Below are 20,221 nucleotides of genomic sequence, written 5' to 3'. Positions count from 1 at the left end.
TACTGCCACCTTCACCAGTGGAAAAGTTGTTGCTGACAGATTTTGGTAAGAGCCCCATGCCACTGCACTGCAGAGGAGGGCTTCAGCACTTGGCTTGGCAGAGGCAAGACTTGCCCTAAGCTGCTTTCCCTAACCCTTGGGCATCCACGTTGTCAGGCCCCGGTGTTCAAAGGGCACAAGTCAGGCATCTCATGCGTACAGGGCTCCTGAAATTTAGCTGTATTGGGTCATTTGGGGTGTCTTTCTCTCTTTTTCAAATGTCAAGCATGAAGGGTCCAATTTTCAAACAAACAATCTGAGACTGCTATAAAATCACAGGAGTCTAGGAGATGGGGCTCAGAAACCTCCGATACAGTGAGAGCCCTAATGAACATCACTCCTCACACATCGCACCTCGTAGAGGATGATTACATGGACAGGGAGGAACAGACTAGTGGTACTTGGGTTTGTTAAAAGGGCAGTTGAAATCCATTAAAATYCTGCTAAAAACATAGCAACTTCCCTTCTGTCCCCAGAACTTGCTAAAACATTCTAGAAACATGCCAAATGCACCAAATCCCAGGAGGCTCTCAGCTTTCCCTAAAATTTCTTTCCATTTTTTAAAACCTTCCTATAGCTGTCAAAGCTCCAAGGTCTTAAAACAGCACGACTCAAAAGCCCATGTATTCCTGCATCACAAATTCTTGCAATAGAGAAAAAGAATTAGCAGAAAGATATTTTCCTCTATCTCAGCGCTTCTCAGTAGCCGAACAAGTCCACTCTTTTACACTAAGATGTCAGCCATTACACACAAGAGAAACTACTATGCATAATTTCAGTGATATCTTTTTCTTAAGGAATATTAAGATCAGAAAGTGTGTGTATATATATATATGCATATATATATATATATATAAGTAAAATTAAGTTCAGAAAGGTTTATACAGCTGCCTATCTTATTTCTAAAAATATACAGGTTCAGGATATCGATAAGTGATCAAGGAAAGAAGTTGTGATATTTCTTTTTCTTTCTTTTTTTTTTTAAGTCAGCCTTTTCATAAATAGTTAAGATAATAAATACACTGTGTTTCGTGCTTTGACACAATAAATTTCATTGCGACTTCCTCCCCCACTTACAATAGCTAAGGATCAAGGATGAAAGAACAATTATTAAGTCCCTCGTCACCAACACTTTCACAGACAGGCCAAAGCAGGACTTTCCTTTTCCGCCTCCAATTTTTCCGAAACGGCCTTTCTTTCTGAAGCTTTAGCAATATGTAATTGTTCACGAAAGCAGCCTGGGAGAAGGGAGGGCAGAACAGAGGGAGATGATGGAGATTTCCCCATGCAGAGCTTGGGATTAAAGAGCACATGAACCCAAAATGCCCAGCAACACGATCTCAAACCCAAACCTTGCATATGAGACATCGGTCAAGGGAGTTACCTTGGCCACTGGTCACATTTTTGGGGTGATGGACAGCACGACCCATGGAGCCTTCCCCGATCCTCCCAGGAGGAAGGGGAAGAGAGGAGCACCCTGGACCCTGTTCCTCCTCCTGTGTTGCAAACCACGGGCTGAGTCGGTCCCTGAGGACTCGTGCAGCCGTGCCCTGCACCGCCAGCCACGCTGGCTTGCCAAATCGCAGTGGGGAGGTGCACAGATCCTGGCCGGCTGGCGCAGGTTTGTTCCCGCTGCTCGGCRGTCTCGAGGGAGGTCTTTATTTGCATCCCACGGCTTAAAATTCCAGGCTCCCCATCCTATAACCGGACACAATAACATGACCTCTAGAGCATTTTGGATAAAGAAAAGAGAAAGTGGTTTGTGAAGAGAGGAAACACCTTTATTTCTGCAGGAAGCAATTACTTTCTCAGATTTTTCCATGGGGAAGGCTGGCTGTAAAGCTTCCAATTACCCATTTTACTGAAATGGTATTCGGCCGAGTGACAGCTGAATGCAAGATACGTGTTGAGCCTGTCTATATTTGAAGTAAGCCAAAGCTTCAGTCCCAGTGGATTTTTTGGGGCCCATTTTGCTTGGCTTCTAAGTGCTTCTGACAGACAGTATCTCTTTGCAGGCAGAGGGTTTACCGTTGGATAGGGGAGCTTTGCCAACAGCCATATGAAGATTGCTGGCCAGCAACAGAGATTGTGAAAAGGAGCGTGGAGTTATAGGTGGGTGATTCACCGGCTGATGGAAAAAGTGCGTATAAGCAACTGTCTAATGAGACATGGTTATCCATTAGCAGAAACACTTAAATGGATTAAACTCCAGGGTAACTCAACCCCCTCTTCACACCACTGGCAGCACAGGGATGCCATGGTCAATTAACAGATCTGYGAGCATTTATGGCAAGAGCAAAACAGTCAGAACAGCAGCAAATTTGGAAAGTGATTTACCTCAATCTCCCTCAAAAGTTCAGACTGGCCGCATGTTTCCAAATCCTCCAAAGCTTCTCCAAAAACACGCCAAAAACTATCCTCGTGAGTGGTCTCAAGGCCATTTTGGCGGTTGGGGTATCTGTTGTAACGTAGGAACCAAACATTGTCAGCACTCTTCTGCAGCAGGATGAAAGCCGCGAGGCTACAGCAAGTGTCTCACCAGTAAAAGCAGAGACTTGAAGAGTCTTCATATACAAAAGCAAACAATATGAACTTTTCAGACAAGAGTCCGAATACGAGACCTCCATGCATTTACTAACGGGGCAAGAGTCCTTCAAAGGAAGAATTAAGTTGGTGTAGTAATGTCAAAGTTCAAAGGGTAAATTAAAAAGTGCCTGTAGGAAGATTGTAGGTTTAGGAAGACGTTTTGGTGAAATAGAGAAGTGAAAGAAAAAAGGATGCGTTATGGGTAAACCAGGAGCCTCAGAGACTGTTAGTACAAAGGCTGATGGGATAGAGCTCAGATCTGAGACACAGAACACCTGAGAAGAGAGAGAAAAACACAGAGGGTAACAGACATGGTGAGAAAATGATAAATACATTAGGTCTCTATGAGAGTAAATAATGCAAAGATGTATATAAAAATGATTGCCCTTGGCTGGACAAGTAAATGCACACTACAGCCAGCAATATCGACAGTGTCAGCGTATAACCCATACAAACCGAGTTTCATTTTCTTTGGGCTGTGATGGCCAGAGAAGTGAGATGTTACATTCAGTAGGTCTCTTTTTTGCTACATAACAGTCATTGCACTTACAGCCGTGTAAAGATTGTCACCAGGCCTGTCTACAACAGAGAATAAGGACAGAGATAACCTCTCTCGAACTTGTACAAACACATGTTAACGTGAACACTGCRTGCATCTCGCCAGGGAGTCAGCAATTTCCCACCCCGGCAGTTTCAGTTTCTCTGTCTCTGAACACAAAGCCAGGCTCGTTTCTCGGACTTCTAAAGCAAATGGCAATTAAACACGCTGAAGTCCTCCRAAGAGACTAGAGGAGTACATGACACCGTTGTTCAGACGGTGCTTATTGCACGCCAGGCTCTGTGCAAAACTCTGACCTACAGCRCTCGGTCTGCCAGGAGCTCTTGAAGGAAGTTCTCTGCAGCATTAAACCAAGGTCATGATAAACCCATCTAATGCGTCGCGGGGAGAGAGCCCAGGGGCACAGTTACATTAGAGCGGCCCTAATGCATCTCCTACATGTCTTACTAGTAGCTGCATGTACGGGGCTCCACCTCCGCAACATCTGGCACCACCTCGCATGGCTTATGGCAGGTCATTAACGCTGCAGATGGGGGGGGATGCATCCACCCGAGCCACTTAACTAAGCTGAAACGTTTTGCTTGAGTACAAGTCTAAAAAAGCTTGACTTCAATTAAATATATAATGACCCCTTGGGCTATTTATATAGCTCTTTTTTCCAGATCACTCTTAATGCTGGCCTGATTTGGTGCAGCGTTCRGCACGTGCTTTGCTTTTCATCCGCTGGTTTGAATGGGAGTTCTTGGTGGGCATAAATTCAAACACACTTTCGCTCTTTTTTGGATCATGGCCTTACAGCCTGCCTGGAAAGACAGGTATTTGGCATGGCTTATTGTATTTTAAATTCACTCCCTAGCTTTCATCAGAATCAGCTTTCAAAGGAAGAGCAGCCTTTACCCCAGGCAGAAAGGCCAAAAAAATACCCAGCAAGACTTTACAAAAACAAACCAAAATGCCCCCAAAAGGAACTTCTGATTCTCTCCCCTTACTCATTTCCTTCCTCAGCTCTCAGGTTTCTGAAAAGGCAAACCTTCCTTCCGGTTAAGGGCTTCTTGCCTCTCAGATCAGTAATATAACAAACATGCCCAGGACTCGGATGAATCGGTACAGGCTCTCACACCACTAGGTCAGCAGGTTTTTCCAGGCTAAAGGCAGCTGGCGCTAGATGCATTTTGTTTTTCTCTCTAATAAAAGGGCTCAGTGGCACAAACCGTTTCACTTGCACTTTGACATGAGGGTTCAGAGCCCTCATTAGGGACACACTGGGGCTTCGAGAGCTCAAATTTGCTAACTTCAGCGGTTGGCGGCCTCCCTGGGAGGGCCATTAGAGATCAACGACCTTTGCGAGGCCAGCCCTTGCTGAGAGGCAAAACAAGAACAAAGTATCAGCCGCTGCCAGCCTTCCTGCCAGTTTGATCATCTTTAAATAGGTGGAAATGGCCATGAGATGTTCTAAGGGTTTTGTTTGGACAAACAAAAATTAAAAAAAAAAAACAAAAAAAACTGACAGTAACAACACAACACACAAAACTATGGGGACTCTGGAGAAAGTCGAGGATAGGGTTAGTTACGAAGCAAGGACGCCTTTCCCTTGTGCACGGCTCAGTGAGGGACCTGCCTGGCCTGGGCAGCGGAAGAACGAGCCGGCAGGATTTTCACCCAAAGCCATGGGCAGCTGCAGCCCCGTCCGCATGTGCGGCATGCGTCCCAGGGATTTCTAACACACTGGCAGAGCAGGGGGTTGACTCGGCCACGATTTTAAATCAGACATACAACCTCATATTGGTCCACCAAGAGCTTTGGCTGGCCTTTTTGGCTTCTGAGCATAGAGTTGTTGTGAAGCTGTACCCTCACTTAAAAGCATCTGGCTAACACAGGGGGGACAGTGCTGGCTGTGCCTGCGTATTACACCTAAACTATCGATATGCTGCAGGCCTTTACATGGCAGGAGTACAAGATGCGCTAAGAGCCTGTGCTCCCTGCAGCTGAGACCGTTCCAGCTCCAAACATGAAGGTGGCCTGGGAATGGCAGACATGCCACAGTTACGTCTGGGCAACCTGGTGCAGAGGAGCTGGTCCCATCCCAGGCCCCCTCCTCACCCCTGCAGGTTGCCGAGCCCAGGAAACCGCTACCCTGCCCACCGCTGACCGATCTGCTCCATCACACATTCAGGTGCCCCTCTGTCCCCGTAACATCACCAGCAACACTCACATTCACAAACGTGCCCACCCACCTCTCTGTTCCTCCAGTCCCTCCATACCTGCTGGGCTTGTCCCAGTCGTCTTCGCTGAAACTGCCATCCATGTAGGGGTAACTTTTCCTGGGATCCCCTGGAGGGGTGCTGTTCTTCTGCCTGCTGTGTCTCCATTCATGCGGATGAAGGGCTATGCCTGCAGCCTGAGGTATGTATGTACCTAGGGAAGGTGAGCCATGGGGAAGAGAGAAGAACACCAGCTGGTTAGAAAAACCAGATGGAATAAATCATGCTGAGCCAGGAGGCTTTCCCCAAACCCCAAATCCAAGGCCACCTGTATCACACGTTGCCTCCGTTTCAGTTTTTCAAAAGGGAACCAAAAAGATGTTCCTTCCATCTCTGGTTGTTTTAACCACACCAGCGTTTCAGGATCTTGTCATACAGTGCCCCCTTTCCCCCTTGCTCCCCTTCTGAGTAGTTTTGTGATATGGATCCATGATCTATGAACCTGGGACTATTTGTATCCATAGATACAGGTCTTATACCTTATCCCACCAGTCAACTCTGACCTTAGCTGCTCCTGTTACCACCCAGAACCTAACAGAAATTATGTTAATGAAGCAGCCATCTTCACACACAGTGAATCTTTTACAAGGTAAAAGGAAGGTGCTGCCAAACCTCCCTCAGAGCATGCTCAATCCCATTAATTTTAAGGGATTTGGAAGCCTAATTTCTACTAGGAAAATATTTTGATTTGTATTCCAAATAGTCCTTAACAGACACAGTGGAAAAACTGTAGGATATAGGAGGACAACAGCATAGAAATCACATCCAGAGTGGCCAGATGCAATAGCCTCCCTTCAAATAGCGTAATGATGCCAAGGGTATCTAGARGTAGCCACCCGCTTCAGTGTGATCAGTGGCAGCAATAGGGACTGCCGTGGTAAAGAGCCAGCCCTGATCCCGAGAGCTGCCAGCTGGGTTCCTGTGGCTGGCAAAGACTTCCCTGCAGGCCAGTGCCTTCAGGATCCTCTGGGGCAGGTATGGAAAATGGCTTCAGTGACATGTATGTGCAACGCAAGGAGCAGAGGGAAAAACTCTGCTTGCTTGAGAGAACAGGAGACTCGTCTGTATTGCATTCGATAGAAGACCGATATGAATCATTAGGATGAAATCAGACAAGTTTCACTATGCCCCCAAGGACCCTCACGCGCTGCAGGAGGTATTAGTCCCAAGACACAAATCCAACGCTACTGCAGGTCACAAAATCTCCAGGTCTCATAAGGAGCTGCCTGGACTGAAACCTTCCAAAACAGAGCATTCCTCAGTAATGCAAGTGTCATGTGCAGTGGCAATAAATCTTCTGAGTGCCCTGCCCTTGTCCTCCTGCCCATTCRACATTTCAGAGAAATCCTCGTAGCCTTTCAAAGAAACATCCTGCACTTCCATTACACACCGTGCCAGGCAAACAGGAAGAGGTAACGAAGAAACACATAATTAAAGGAGACTTGACCTCCCAAACAGCTAAGAGGACTGGAAATACCCAAGACAGTGCCAGCATTTTCTTTGAAAATGCCAAGGCCTGTTATTTCTCTTAGCTGAGTGTTTCCTCTCCGTGTTTTTAAAGGTTAGACTGCTCTGGAGAGAGCCCCAGAAAAATGCTTGCCAACACTTTACAAAACATTCAGGAGCATTAGCTGTTTGCTGGGCCAGGAGAACAAGGTCCTTGCATGCAAGTCCCTGCAGTGGGTAGGAAGCAGATTTGCCGTGGGTGCACCGTGGGGAATCCATGGGTATGTATATACAGCTGTCACCCGGGTGCCACTGATTTAACCTTCTCCTTCCAGTCCTGCCTCTACAAGCATCTCCCTGGGAGAGCTGCTGCCGAATTCCTGGGATTCAGAGCCACCTGGTGGCATGTTCCCACCAGAGCTTCACAGTGCCCTTGCCCAAGCCCTTCCCAGAGCTGCTTCCCTCAGCCTAAAGCTGTGAATGAAACTAAAAAGCACAAGGGTGAGGTGCCTGATCCATCGCTCTCTATTTGGAGAGTAAACCCCCAACCTCTCCGCTTCCTGCGAGCTCTCCCTGCATCCTGCTTTCCCTGCACTCCTGCCGGCCCCGCGGTCAAGCCTGCCTTTCCTTCTCAGCATCCTGCTGCCCCCCAGTATTCCTCTTTCCAGCCAGCAACAGCACAACAGCGTGCAGCAAAATGCAATTACCAGGAAAGATGAGAAAGCTCCCAAAGCAAAGTTGCCTTCTATGGATACTGGGCCACTCGGCATGAGCCCTTCTCCACAGAACTCTGCGTTCAATTACTCGCTCTCAATTTACCAGTAAAAGTAATCACTTTGCTAAATCCAGTGTCCAACTTGTGTTAACATTCAATTAGATGGAGAAAGACTGCAGCATTTTAAAGGCCAGGGGATCTCTCCTTAATGAAGCCTCTAGTCCCATCTGCACTACTGAATTAAGACTTCAGCAGAGAACGAAGTAAGACGTGAGCACTGTGAAGCGACACACCAGCGTGGTGCTGTCCTTTGAGCTTTTCTTTCTAAGTCAGAACGCACCAAACACAGGCACGCACTTTGCTCAGCTCATTGAAGGTGCTACGCAACACCGCTCCTGGAGCACCTCCCTCTGTTTTCATGTTTTTTTCTGGACAGCAGTCTTTTCACCAATTTCCTTTTTTGGTGGTGTTTCAGGGGTTTGTTTCAAGATGGGCAAACACTAGCTTGTGTCACTAAATCTGAACTAGAATAGCTATTTTCCAAGTGCTTTCCTCCAAATGAAAACCTATTCCCAGGACTAGAGCATCCTCCAACCCAATTACATCTGCCTTTCAGAAGCCACAGCTGAACAAACCTGGCCTCATAGACACACGATACATCTAACCGCTCACTGGAGAGTTAGAGAGCCTTTCTTGCAGTATTACCGTAATTATTTTGTTAAATGAGTGCTTCTAGTCAAAAGAAATTCTTGTGCATTGTAAAACATCCTCAAGAGGATTAATACATCCCACATGGCCTCTCTGGAGAATTAAAAGTGAGCTATGGACCAAATATTTTGTAAGACATATGGAGGGTGAATATTTCTCCTGATTACATGAATTATAAAGTGCTGTAATGGTTTTGAAACAGCACGATGCCACATAAGCAAGGAGGAACACACTAATAAAAACATAAAACAGACACATCAACTCAGAGCAGCATATAAATGTATTTTAGAAGGCCATCTCCTTGCTGGAGCCAAAGAGCCATGCAAGTGCAGGCAGATCACAATCCATGGCTCAAGCTGAACCTCCAAACAGGCCAGGAGGCTCTGCCTGTCTTCACATGGGCTCAGAGACCTGCAACGAAGGAGGACACTGGCTTACCTTGGCTTCCATAGCCAGCATCAATGCCTGAGCCATCCCAGGACTCCATAGCACTGTCCACGCTAGGAATTGTGGTAGAGTAAATCTCAGACAGCTTGCTAGTTTTCTGGGAGTCTGTCAGTTCATCTTCTGGGTCACTCACTTCATTTATACTCCCGGATTTCTTGGGATAGGGTTCTGAAACCAGAACACACTGCTTTACCAGGCATGAAGAGCAAGCCTCAGGGAAAGGTTCACATGGGAGCAAACCCAGGTGATATAAGTCTTCCAAAGAACCTCTTTAGCTCTTCAAATGTAACTGAGAAAGGTCTGTGCATTACAGTTAAATGGATTTCATACAGTACTCTTACCTAACACCAGACTGAAAAACTGCCTTTCAGAGTTTTAGCACACGCRGGATATAAGAAGCAAATACTGGGATTTGGGTATCCCTGAATATGAGAGAGCTGGGACCTAATCTAGACACACAAGTCCATCTTCTTGCGCCTTTGTAAGCTTCCTACAGAACACGCCTGCCTAGAGAAGTGAGAGCCACTGAGGAGTGAGGCACCGTAGGCCCTTCTGATTTCAGAGAGCCTCCTTTGTGACTCAGATCAGAAGTGCTTCCAGCCAAGGAGCTTCTGGCATGATTTGCCTTTGGGGACAGGATCCAAACCGCGTCAGCAGCACCTAGTCAGGGTGCTGGCTATGAACTTCATACTAGAAAAAGTTTCAGTGACATTCCCATGACAATGCAAACTAGTCCCAAACTACCATGGCTGAATTTACATCCCTCTTCCAAGACTTTACAACCTCATATCAATTCAGGGCAAATGACCACCTCTCCAAGAGTCTCCTACGCAGCCTCAAGACAACAGTAGTATTCGTAGGCCCGATATTTTGAGACTGAATTTCCCCTGATTAGTGATTGGAAAATGGAAAGCTGAATGTGGATGATGAAGCTCAGTCCTTCCATTATTTTACTAATAATAGGCCCTTATTACCATTGTATCAAAWTCCCTTTCAAGTAAAAGCTATACAAGGAAGGTTTCTCAGCACAAGCATTTCTTTGTACTGAATATTTTAAAGTCCTCATTGATTAAATATCCTGTTAGCCACCCACACCCGGGACCTCCCATCCTGGGCCTTTGACTGTCGGAGCATTAGCTGGAATAAAGAGCCCTCTGAAAGTTTGCATTTGTCAATGAGGACAGATTATTTTACCAAACAAAGGCCGGTGTCCTGAAAGTCCCTGTTTTCCAAGCATTCAAAGGACTGCTCACCTTTGAATTGAATTGAGAACAATTAACACAATATTACCTTGAAATTTCAGTTACACCTGATTCATTCTTAGAATGATTAACGAGACTCCAACTGGCACTTGCACGTCAATTATTTCAGTGAGTGGCTGAGACGATGCTAAGTGTCAGAAGGGAAAAATGATTATTTCAGACCAAGGATCAAGAAGCTTGGCTTCAGGGAATAAGACTGGGATTTCTTGAAGAGGGATCAATTCCCCAGTTCTGCCTCTACTTTGCTAAGTCACTGTGCCCCGGCTAGCTTTCCTCCATTTCTAAAATAGCTGCAATGCCACAGATTTGTAAAGTGCTTTGAGATTTACAGATAAGAATTGCAACACAAGAGAGCAATGCCACACTTCTCTAGATGCAGGACAGAAGTCCCATAGGCCAAGCGAGCTTGGAAGAGCTTTATCACTTGATGCCTTCCAGTTCCTGCAGCATTGTGGGCCACTGCTTGGGTAGGTCAGGCTAGATGTAGAGGTTGCTGAAGCACAGCACAAAAAAGATAGAAAATGCTGRGTGTGAGGAGAAACAGAAATGAAGCCAGAGCTCACTAGCTACTTTCTGAAATGGATGAAAAAGCATGTTTGGCTGTGACTTTGCAGAGGCAGTTTGGGGAGAAATATTTGCACTTTCCCTGGTTTCTCCCATCCTCCCTCTCTGTCCCAAAAAAAGTGGTCTGCTGTACTAGATCCTCTCCTGCTCCTTTGGTACCGTATCAAGTGGGACAGCTTCAAAGCTGCAGGGAGCTTGGTGGGGAAAGGTGAAGGGGGATTCTAGAGGGAAGGTGGGTTGCTTTGAAAGATGATCTCAGGACCCTGAGCTAGAAAGGGAGCATAAAAGATTTATTGCCAATTGCTTTCAAAAGTTGAGCTAAGGTCATTTTTTTCCCCATGAATTCCACTTGCTCAGAGTCCCCTTGCTCATTTTGGGGCTTTATATTTAAAAAAAATCTGCACTCTTCTACTTTTAAAACATCTTCTGCTTCCCTTCAGTGTGAAACACTCACATAGACTGGGAGAACTGGGAAGCCAACAGCACAAGGTGGCAGTCTGAAAACAAATTGTTACAGCCAGTCTCTGCCTAATCTCTTCCCAGCGCCACAGAGTCCATGGGTTGGCCTTTTTTTTTTTTTCATCTTCATCTCAGAAGTCCAAAAAAATGCCCTTGTTTTCCCACTGTCCCCAGCCTCTCCTCCCTGCGCCGAAAATACTGCCTTGTCTCACCTGCCACCAAGAGCCAGCCAGGTCCCCGCACACCGACGCACACGGGGACAGCCACAGCACTACCTACTTCATCGCCTGGGGTCTCGGGTGGGATACACTTGTGTCCTCCCACCCCAGCCAGGCTCCTGAACTCACTTTCAGTCTGTTTCTTGATCTTCAGCGTTACCGTCTCTCCCGCCATTTGGAGTAGGTGAATGGCTTCACTCAGCGGCTTGCCCTTGAGGCTCACATTATTAATAGCTAATATCCGGTCACCGACATGGATGGCTCCAGTTCTAGAGAGGAAAGATGCTGTTAGAAACGTAGAAAGGCAATCTGCCTTAGCGAGACAGGCCATTAAGTTCTTGCTTCAAGCAATAGCAAATTAACTCTCAGTACTTTAAAACAGAATTGAGATCATGACTCGCTTTCCTCTTGGCACTGTCTACCAGTGATTCCCTTATTCATCACCACTACCAGGAATCTGGTTTTCCCCCAGTCTTTCACCAGTGTATATACATGCACACATGTGCGTGAACATAGGCACATCTCGGTTCCCAGGCCCCTTGGGAACTGGGACTTTAGACCAACTTACATTCAGTTTAAATTCAGAACTCTTCAACGCCAAAAGGGGTTATATGCTAAAAGGACAAGCATTCCCAGTGTGATGTCTACAGGTCTTCTTCACACAGGGAGCTGAAGGGCATGTTTCATATTGATGGAAACAAATGAGGGATAAACCTAGAAACCCATAAACAAATCCAGTCCAACACAGATTGCATGTGCAAGCTGCGAGCTGAGCCAGTTGCAAATCAGTTCATGATATGTTTAAAGTTCACCCCTATGCAGCTAAACCACTCTGATTTTCTCAGGCAGAAGCACAGCGCTAGAAGAGGTTACCGCATTTTGTTGTACAACTCTTTTCCAACACTAATGTCTGCTCTCTGATAAATAAATCCTCAGGCTTCAGGAACAGCTAGGAATGAATTAATGAATCACACCAATTCTCACTCTACTCCTCCAGCCTTCCCTTCTGGGTCTGCCCACGGACACAGACTCACTTTACCTCTGCCRAGGCTTTGCTGTGCTGGCTGGCAGCTCCCGTACAGCAGGTAGTGCAGAACACATCCATCACCAGCCCTGGCAGCTCCGAAGGGACTTAGCACTCACTGCTGGCTGGACTGTGCTCACTGCACTGATGCTACAGCTCCCTAACGATAACAAGTGAGAGCAGCGATTCTCCCTTTCTCCAGCAGCGCTACAACGTTTAGCTAACAGAAACCTCAGATGATTGAGTCAGGAGGAGCCACAAATCTGGACCGTCTCTCTTTTTGTCCACGGCAGTGTGCCTCTCTCCAAGGTTATATTTAGTCCTTTAGGAGAGAAAACTGGATTGCTGCTCCTGCAGGAACGGGATTTCATATACTGTCACAGGCGAAACAGCTACTTATCTTTCCCCCAAATATGGAACTGTTTCAGGAAGGACAAAAGAAAGATTCCAAACGTGCCACTGTGAAACATCTACCATAAGTAAATCAAATCAGGAAATGCAGCCAAACAGCAGGCAGGGCTGTTCAGCCTGTTCCTGTTGAGATGTCTGGACAGCATGTCATGATGGTCCCAACCGGCCACTAGATGTCCGTCTCGTACCACCCAAACCGCACTGAAAAAGCCCTTGGGGAAAACTTGCATAGATCAAATAAATTATAGATCAAACCAGAATCAGAGTATTTGTCTTAAAAGTTTCATCTACGCAGTCAAAAAAAACTCTTAACTGCTGGCATACTAAAGGCGATCCTTTGCTCGCTGCAGTGGCTTAGCATTTAAGGGCCTTCTCTCATGGCAATGAAGCCAGTCGCTGATCTTTCCTGGGAACGCATCTCTTCCATCCTCAACGCCAGCCTGACTGCCTCCGTCTGAATAACACAACCTCTGTGCAGAAACTGTGAAACTCCCTCGGCAGGGGAAAATACAAAAACGATTAACGAGAAAGGTCACATCCAGCCAGGTTTTTTCTTCAAGGGGGAAAAAGAAAATCAAAATCCAGGCCCAGTAAGGGATGTCTCCCTCTCGGTCTCCCAGGCACCTCTCCGTGGACAAGCAGACAGAAGCTGAGCGGGAGTTAGCCAGAAACAGCTGCTTTCTCTGTAACAACCCTCGTGCCTCTCTGTTCATCACAGGTAATCCTTATTCACCTCAAACACCAACCAATCTAAGGACCTTTGTGCAATAGCAGAATTGASCATGGGGTAAGCTGTGAGGCACACGCAGGCCACAGCGCCAGCCGCTCTCCAGGTGGGTTAGAGGAGAGGTAGCTGCTTGTGCACGGTGAGAATTTGCTCGATGAGTGGGCAGCGGAAACATCCCGGCTCCCCTTGCTAACACAAGTGGGTGCTGAGGACTCCTGGATCACACTACACACTCCTCCTGGAGCCGCCCCTGTCTGCTTCACCAGAGGGTATTAGAGGAGGCTGGTCAAGCCCTTAAAGACACTACAACACATCACTGATAGTCCAAAATTGCTCTTCGAGAACAATTAAACCTTGACCAGAATCTAACCGTATCRGTCCCTAGCCTGAGCATAAATGTTTAGGCAAGAAGGAAAACAAGTCCCATGGCCCATGCTAAAGTCACCCCTAGGCACTGAAGGAGGGGTGACAGAGTGACTAACAGTGGGAGAGAACTGCTGCTTCACAGTAACCCCATCGTCCTGAGCCACCTCTGGAGCTCTCTATAGGATCAGATATGTACAGGAAGAAAAATGCTCAAGGTCAAGATAAAATCCAAGTCATTTGAATCTGGAGCCTTTTCAGCTCCAACAGTCTGTYACCCACTGTGACAGACGTGTGACAGGTCCTGGAGGACACTCTGCCTTCCCTGTTACCGGGAGAGCAGCACGAGCCGCAGTGCAGACCTTTGCCTGCCCCTGCACGAGTGTGGGCAGAGCGTCCCCATCAGCAGACACCAGGACCCGGTTTGCCCCACGTCACCGCTGCCCAAACATGTGCTGTGCTCCAGCAAAAGCCAGGCACAGGTTCAGATTCAAACTCCAGCCTTGAGAAACCTATGACACCCTCAGAGCCTGGCTAAGAGTGTCTGTGGCATGGGGAAGGGTATGTGGTGGCAGAAAAAGGACATCTCTTGCCTTCACAATGTCAAGGGAAGCCACTGCTTACTGCTACTCCCAGGAGAAAAATATGCACCATCTCAGTAGAAAAATATGCAACCTTTCCTGCAGGCAGGCTTCACTGCAGCTCTCCTTCCCCTCCCCGCAGGGAGCCAAGGTTACCCAGAGACCTCCCCATGATGCTCCATCCCCACACTGCTCTGCTGGACAGGCACCATTTATTTGTTAGACTGTTAGGGCGAATGTGCTAAATGATCCCATTGCTCTTCTCAAAAGGCTTTTTATTTCTTACTGCGTGCCAGTTACTGATCAAAATTTCAGTAGTACYGCAGCACTTGCCTCCACTACGTTTCTCCAAGTAACAGGCACTGACGTGCATCCGAGTTCAAAGGAAGAACATCCAGCAGCATTGCAAAGGGACCAGAGAGCAACAAGGGAATGAGACTGTCTTCTGATGCCTGACAGCATTTGGGCTTCCTGTCTTTAACCTCTCCCATGCTGGGCTGCAGGTACAGTGCAGAACTGCTATACAGAAAAGTCTCAGATATTTTATGGACCCAGCTGTTATTTTCCAGGAAAAATGACTGAATCTATAGGGGTGGGCAGTGATACAAAATCCCCAAAGAGAAGAACCACTACTGACTGAGTCCATCCTTCTTCCYTATTTCTCAGGATACAATGAAATTCTGCTTTTGGTACCGAAAGAAAGTAATGGAAACATGCAGTACTGCAGGCGCTAAGAGCCGAGGAACCGAATGCAGAACCCTGCACTGATTTGTTGTACAGCTCAGCTCAGAGGGAGGCTGGCCTAGAACCAGGAAAAACCAAAGGGTCAGACCTGAAGTCAAACCTACCCAAGGCCTAGCTCTTTATACTTGCTCAGAGGTTTTTGCTGMTGTTCTGCCCATCAAGCATCAGAGAGTAATTCAACCCTACGAGAAGAGTGACTCAGGGCTGCTGAAAAGATCTATTTACAAGTCACAGCTATGGTATGGATAAATTAAGATACAGCATATGACTTCATTCCACCTTATATTCTCAGCAATGTCCTGATCCTTTAAATCCCACACATGCACATATATTCAGRCACACGAACACACGCAGAGTCAACCTCCCCAGCTACTGAAGGTAAACCTGCACCTACCTTTATGCAGTATAAATGCCTGCTGCTCTGGTGCATACSAGCCCTGCACTAAGATATCTCCAAATGCAACAGACTGAGCAATGAGCAAGGACAGGTTGGCAGACCCCCAGGATCTGTGGTTTGAGCAGGACCCACTGTTGTCATGGCCATGAGCCACAGTCCATCAGTATGGCAGCCCCAGCCAGGAGGCTACAGGGGTTTTGTGGGCAGGCTGGGCACTCACCCCGTGAGAGAYGCAGTGGGGGAGATGAGGGACCAGGAAGCATCTCAGCACAAGATGGGGTGAATAAATACATTTTCGTAGACGTTGCATTCAAYCTGGATCTGACCCTTCCAGAAGGACTGTGCTTTGAGCCTCTCTCACCATTGGGCCCTACCCTAATGGCACAGTCCCAGCCACCCCACACTTCCTATGTGTGGGTCTGCACATCCCTCACCTGCAGGGCTGCCTCTTTGTAACAGCACTTGTACCTTTTCAGCACCTTTCCTTTTTAGCAGACTAATTGGCTAAAACGCCTACGAAAAGTCCATGAAAGCAGAGGAAGCTTTGCAAACTTCAGGATCCCTTCCCATGCCAATATATTCTTCTGCTCCCTAAACCTCACCTTTCTGCCAGCCCACGCTTAGTCAACCCCGAAATGACGATAGGATCAAAAGGTTCCTCTGTCCCGGAGATGGTTATTCCTAAGGGACCACCATACCGCTTCAGCTCCACTGTGTAAATAATGGCACCGGTCGTCTCCTGTTCATCTGCAAGAGAAAACAGGAATACTGAATTTTTAAATTTGACATATGAAATAGGTCACAGGAAAGATTTATAGCATTTAGAAGTAAAAGCCTGCAGTCTTTGGTTGTGCTCAGACAGAATAGGATTGTAACCTTCCAGGCTCCATTTAAGCGCAAAATAACAAAAATAGACTATAATCAATTGGAAAGTGGTGACCAGACAAGCTGCAGCCCTTATCTTTGTTGGTTTGCGCTACCTATTGGGAAATGTCATTAAAGTGGACAGGCACCAGTTTGCATCAGGATTTCTATACCAGAGTTATCTTCATCCTTCCTAATCTTCAATTTGACCAGGTCTTCACACTGCCTTAAAATCTGCACAGCATCCTCCATGGAGCAATTGTCGAGTCGGATGTTATCAATGGCTAACAGCTTGTCTCCCGGCTCCAAGGTGCCAGTTCTATGCAGAAAGGAAAAGAAAACTAAAAGTACATTTGTATTTGCCTTTCAGATCTCGTGATGCATTCAGTTCTGCAGGGGAGATGAAGATATTAGCTTTTTACTCTCCTGGATCTTTTCTGGGAAACAACCACTAAGTCTGGGGCAATTATAACTTAAAGGAAGGATGTTTGTGTAGAGCATGAATCGACCCAGAATGAGGCAGGAAGACTAGTTTGCCACCCCTACCTATTTGGGTAGGGTAACATATAGCACTCAAGAAGGGCCCCTGACACATATTCTACCTTTTCTGCAAGCTCCTGCACAAGCAGTCCTCTAGCAGCACTAAATTGTCCTGAAAGCCTTGCTCCCAAGGTGTTGGGATCAGAGGTACAGTTAATAACAGCTGAGTTATTCGCACAGTTCTCCACCAGTGCCCACAGTGCACTCACTCGGTTCACCCAGGCAGGAGCTGAGACGCAGCAAACTACCTGATGGGCTGCAGCACCTTATGGCATATATATGGGAAGTCCTTCATCATGCTCTGAAATGAACTGATGAGTGGGATAAACACCCCTCTCCTATAGGAGCAGCACCTCTGAATCAGTGCCCCAGCCACCTTCTCCATTAGCTCAGCTTCGCTTATCTCAATACAGATAGTTTTTATCCCAAACCCTACTGCAGTTTAAGACAAACCTCTAGGGTCAGCATTTCCTTAGCTACTGGCAAAACCCAGACACAAGCGCTGCTTGGACTTCTTTCTACCCTTGCTACTGGGCTGGGAATTTTGCATTGGGTTTGGCAGACAGAAAATCCTGCACTCACCTATGCGCAACACTTCCCTTCTTGATGTCAGAGATAATCAAAGGCTCCCCTGGCTTTCTGCTTGCTGCTGCAAAAGAGACAGACGGAYATGAAACTCAGTATTGAGTCTGTAATCTAGGAGGGGGACGGTTAATGGGGAGAAGAGTTAAAGGAAAGGGAATTTACKTTCCTTTGGCAAAACAATGCTTCACACTTGAAATGTGGTTTCCCTGGAAGCCACACCAGGGAAGGAAAAAACAAATCCCAGCAGATATCTCTTGGCTGCCACTTCCTTTGGTCTCCTCTTGAGCAAGGGGAGGCCGCATGGAGCCCAACAACAAGAGGCAAGATTCCCTGATCCCAGCACTGCTAAATAGTGTAAATAATAAATAAACTTCTCCTCATATCTCTAACTAGACACAGAGAGCAAGTCAACATCTACGGCAATAGTCAGCTATCCCAYGATATTGCTGCCTAGGGAATACCTGCTCTCAGTGCTGGGCTAACATAAGCATCTCCATGGTCTTGCAGTAAAGTGGGTTCGGACATTTTCCAGGTGGAAAATAACCCAAGAAAAATTTCAAAATGACTTTTCTCTGTTGGTTCAGCTCCCCAGGCCACTACCTCATGCAACCACATAAATCACAGCACCAGGACTGCTCTCAGGGCTGGAGGTGGGAGGGGTGGTTTCCAACCCTGCTCTCCTCTCCTCAGCCTGACAATCTTTTCTGCCCACAAGAGATCTGAGTATGCATCTCCTGGAGCATTTGCATTTTTAAATTTGCCTGTAAGACCTGCTGCTCTTGAGAAACCCAAGAGGGATTTATGTCTCGACCCCCTTCTGCCCTCTCTGCCATCCACATGCCAAACATGTGCCAAGAGCATCCTTGTTGCCCCACGTCACTCCTCCCTGCCTCGCTACGGGAGTGGCATCGTCTTGCTTAAAGCTGACGGTGCTTCTCAGCAAAAACCGCGTGGGAAGAAACAAACTCGCAAGTGTCTGAACATATCCAGTGCAGGTCAGATATTAATATCTGGGAGGTACGTGGCATCAATCACACAGAAACCCACTGACCTGAAAAGGAGTCAGAGAGTGCCCCAGAACGTCAGGCAATGAAGGAATAAACACTTCCTCTTACCAACATCTCTGTTCTGGCTTTTTCTGTCAGTTACATTCATTTATGAGATTTAAAAACCATACATGCTTTGCCAGTCACCTTCTCTCTCCCTGATATAACTAAACCTTCTGCATTGAACAGTGCAAAAAGACAGCCAATCTCAGTTGTAATAGGGCTGAGTATAAAAGTCAGGTCAGATGGCAAATAGCAGACCATGACTGATTTTATGATAGTCAGGGCAATGCGACTGTTGAATGATATAGAACCTGACARAATTATTTTGCCCATGTCTCTCTGAGGACCCACTGGTGCATGGTGCCATGCAATTTTTGTCTGGAAACTCATGTCCAGCTTGTGGCTGTGGGTTGAAGAGAAGTGGAGGGGTTGTTCAGCTTCACTAAGGGCTCGTGTCCGTGCTGAACCTGTCCACAGTACGGACAAGCCAGCAGACACACCAACACGAGTCRGGGAGAGCTGAGCAGTGGGAGGAAATGACTGACTATGGACAGAGGCTTACATGGCTGAAATCAGTGCAAAAACACCAGGAGGTTTCTCAGATCCCTCAGATCACCAGAAGGAGATCCAGAAGGCCACAAGCCATGGGCTGCTGGATGCCGGCACAGGGAGATGGAGATGTGCCGCTCTGTATCTACCCTTGCTATACAACTTCACTCAACATCGAGCATGGGCTGCCRTCCAAGACCTTTAGTCCAACTCAGACCAGCTGTTCCCATGTCTTCTTGAACGTGAGACATGTCTTCCCTGTCGAGGGAGGTGCGCGGAGCTATGGCTGARGTGGAGATCCTACTAGCAGACCTCCTCCACCCCCTCTCCACGGGGCCAAGCTTGGTGTAGCTGTGTGTGCAGTCGCTTCCTAGCCTCCTTCTGTCAAAACCACCAGGTTAGCTCAACTGCTTCTCACTGCATGCTGTGTTTATTCATTTCAAAGCAGAGCCGGTGTGATGAAGTGGGTTAGGAAGCAACTCCACAGCCCAGGCAGTGGGTTGGGGACGGCAACCTCCAAACCCGGCCCAGCCATGGTGGGAACATCGGGTCCAGAGACCGCAAAGGAGCAAAGAGGGGGAAAAAGGAGCATAGGCAACAACGTGCCTCAAGCTCTGCACAAAAGGTGTTTTACACAGCATCCGCTTTACAAACACTGTGACACTTGGGATCGTGGCCACGGTGGTCAGGCTTGGAGCGGAGGGCTAGATCTCGTCCTTTTGCAACTCAGCAACAGGGGTCAGCGTTGAACGTGTCACCACCCTGCTCATAGCAGAAGGGAGGATGAAAAATACAGTGCTTTATCCATTAGGAWCAAAGCAATTTTTAAGGAAAAAATGTTTTTTAAACTCATACTTTCCAAATAGACTTCATGATATTTTAGTMAAATGTAATACAGCAATGTATAACAGCATACTACTTCCCCTACCAGTAAAGGGTACCCAAACTGTGCTTTAATAAACTGGCAGCCCTCCATTTTTAAATAATCACTCAGTATAAAATTGAAAGGCTTTATAAAATCATCCTTATTAGTCAGTACCTACAAAGCTGAAAGGTAAGTTGGAATTAATGAATAATTCTCTCTCAAGAGGCATAAGATTCAATGTTAAGATAATGAAATCTC

General features: G+C 46.9%; 1 protein-coding gene across 1 annotated transcript in view; it reads right to left on the bottom strand.

The window, feature by feature from the left end:
• GRIP2 (glutamate receptor interacting protein 2) overlaps nt 1–20,221 on the bottom strand; it is a 155,216-nt gene that overhangs the window by 6,960 nt on the left and 128,035 nt on the right. The window contains exons 15-21 of the mRNA XM_026087983.1: nt 17,498–17,564; nt 16,549–16,694; nt 16,114–16,258; nt 11,394–11,533; nt 8,753–8,929; nt 5,446–5,599; nt 2,377–2,497 (exon numbers count right to left, since the gene is read on the bottom strand). Of these exons, the coding sequence (XP_025943768.1) occupies nt 2,377–2,497; nt 5,446–5,599; nt 8,753–8,929; nt 11,394–11,533; nt 16,114–16,258; nt 16,549–16,694; nt 17,498–17,564 (950 nt within the window). The remainder of the gene's footprint in view (nt 1–2,376; nt 2,498–5,445; nt 5,600–8,752; nt 8,930–11,393; nt 11,534–16,113; nt 16,259–16,548; nt 16,695–17,497; nt 17,565–20,221) is intronic.

This window comes from Apteryx rowi, unplaced genomic scaffold (genome assembly GCF_003343035.1).
Source record: "Apteryx rowi isolate R43461 unplaced genomic scaffold, aptRow1 scaffold_75, whole genome shotgun sequence".
Classification (NCBI taxonomy): Eukaryota; Metazoa; Chordata; class Aves; order Apterygiformes; family Apterygidae; genus Apteryx; species Apteryx rowi.
The sequence above is the reverse complement of the archived record's forward strand: the minus strand, read 5'-3'. Positions and strand labels throughout refer to the sequence as shown.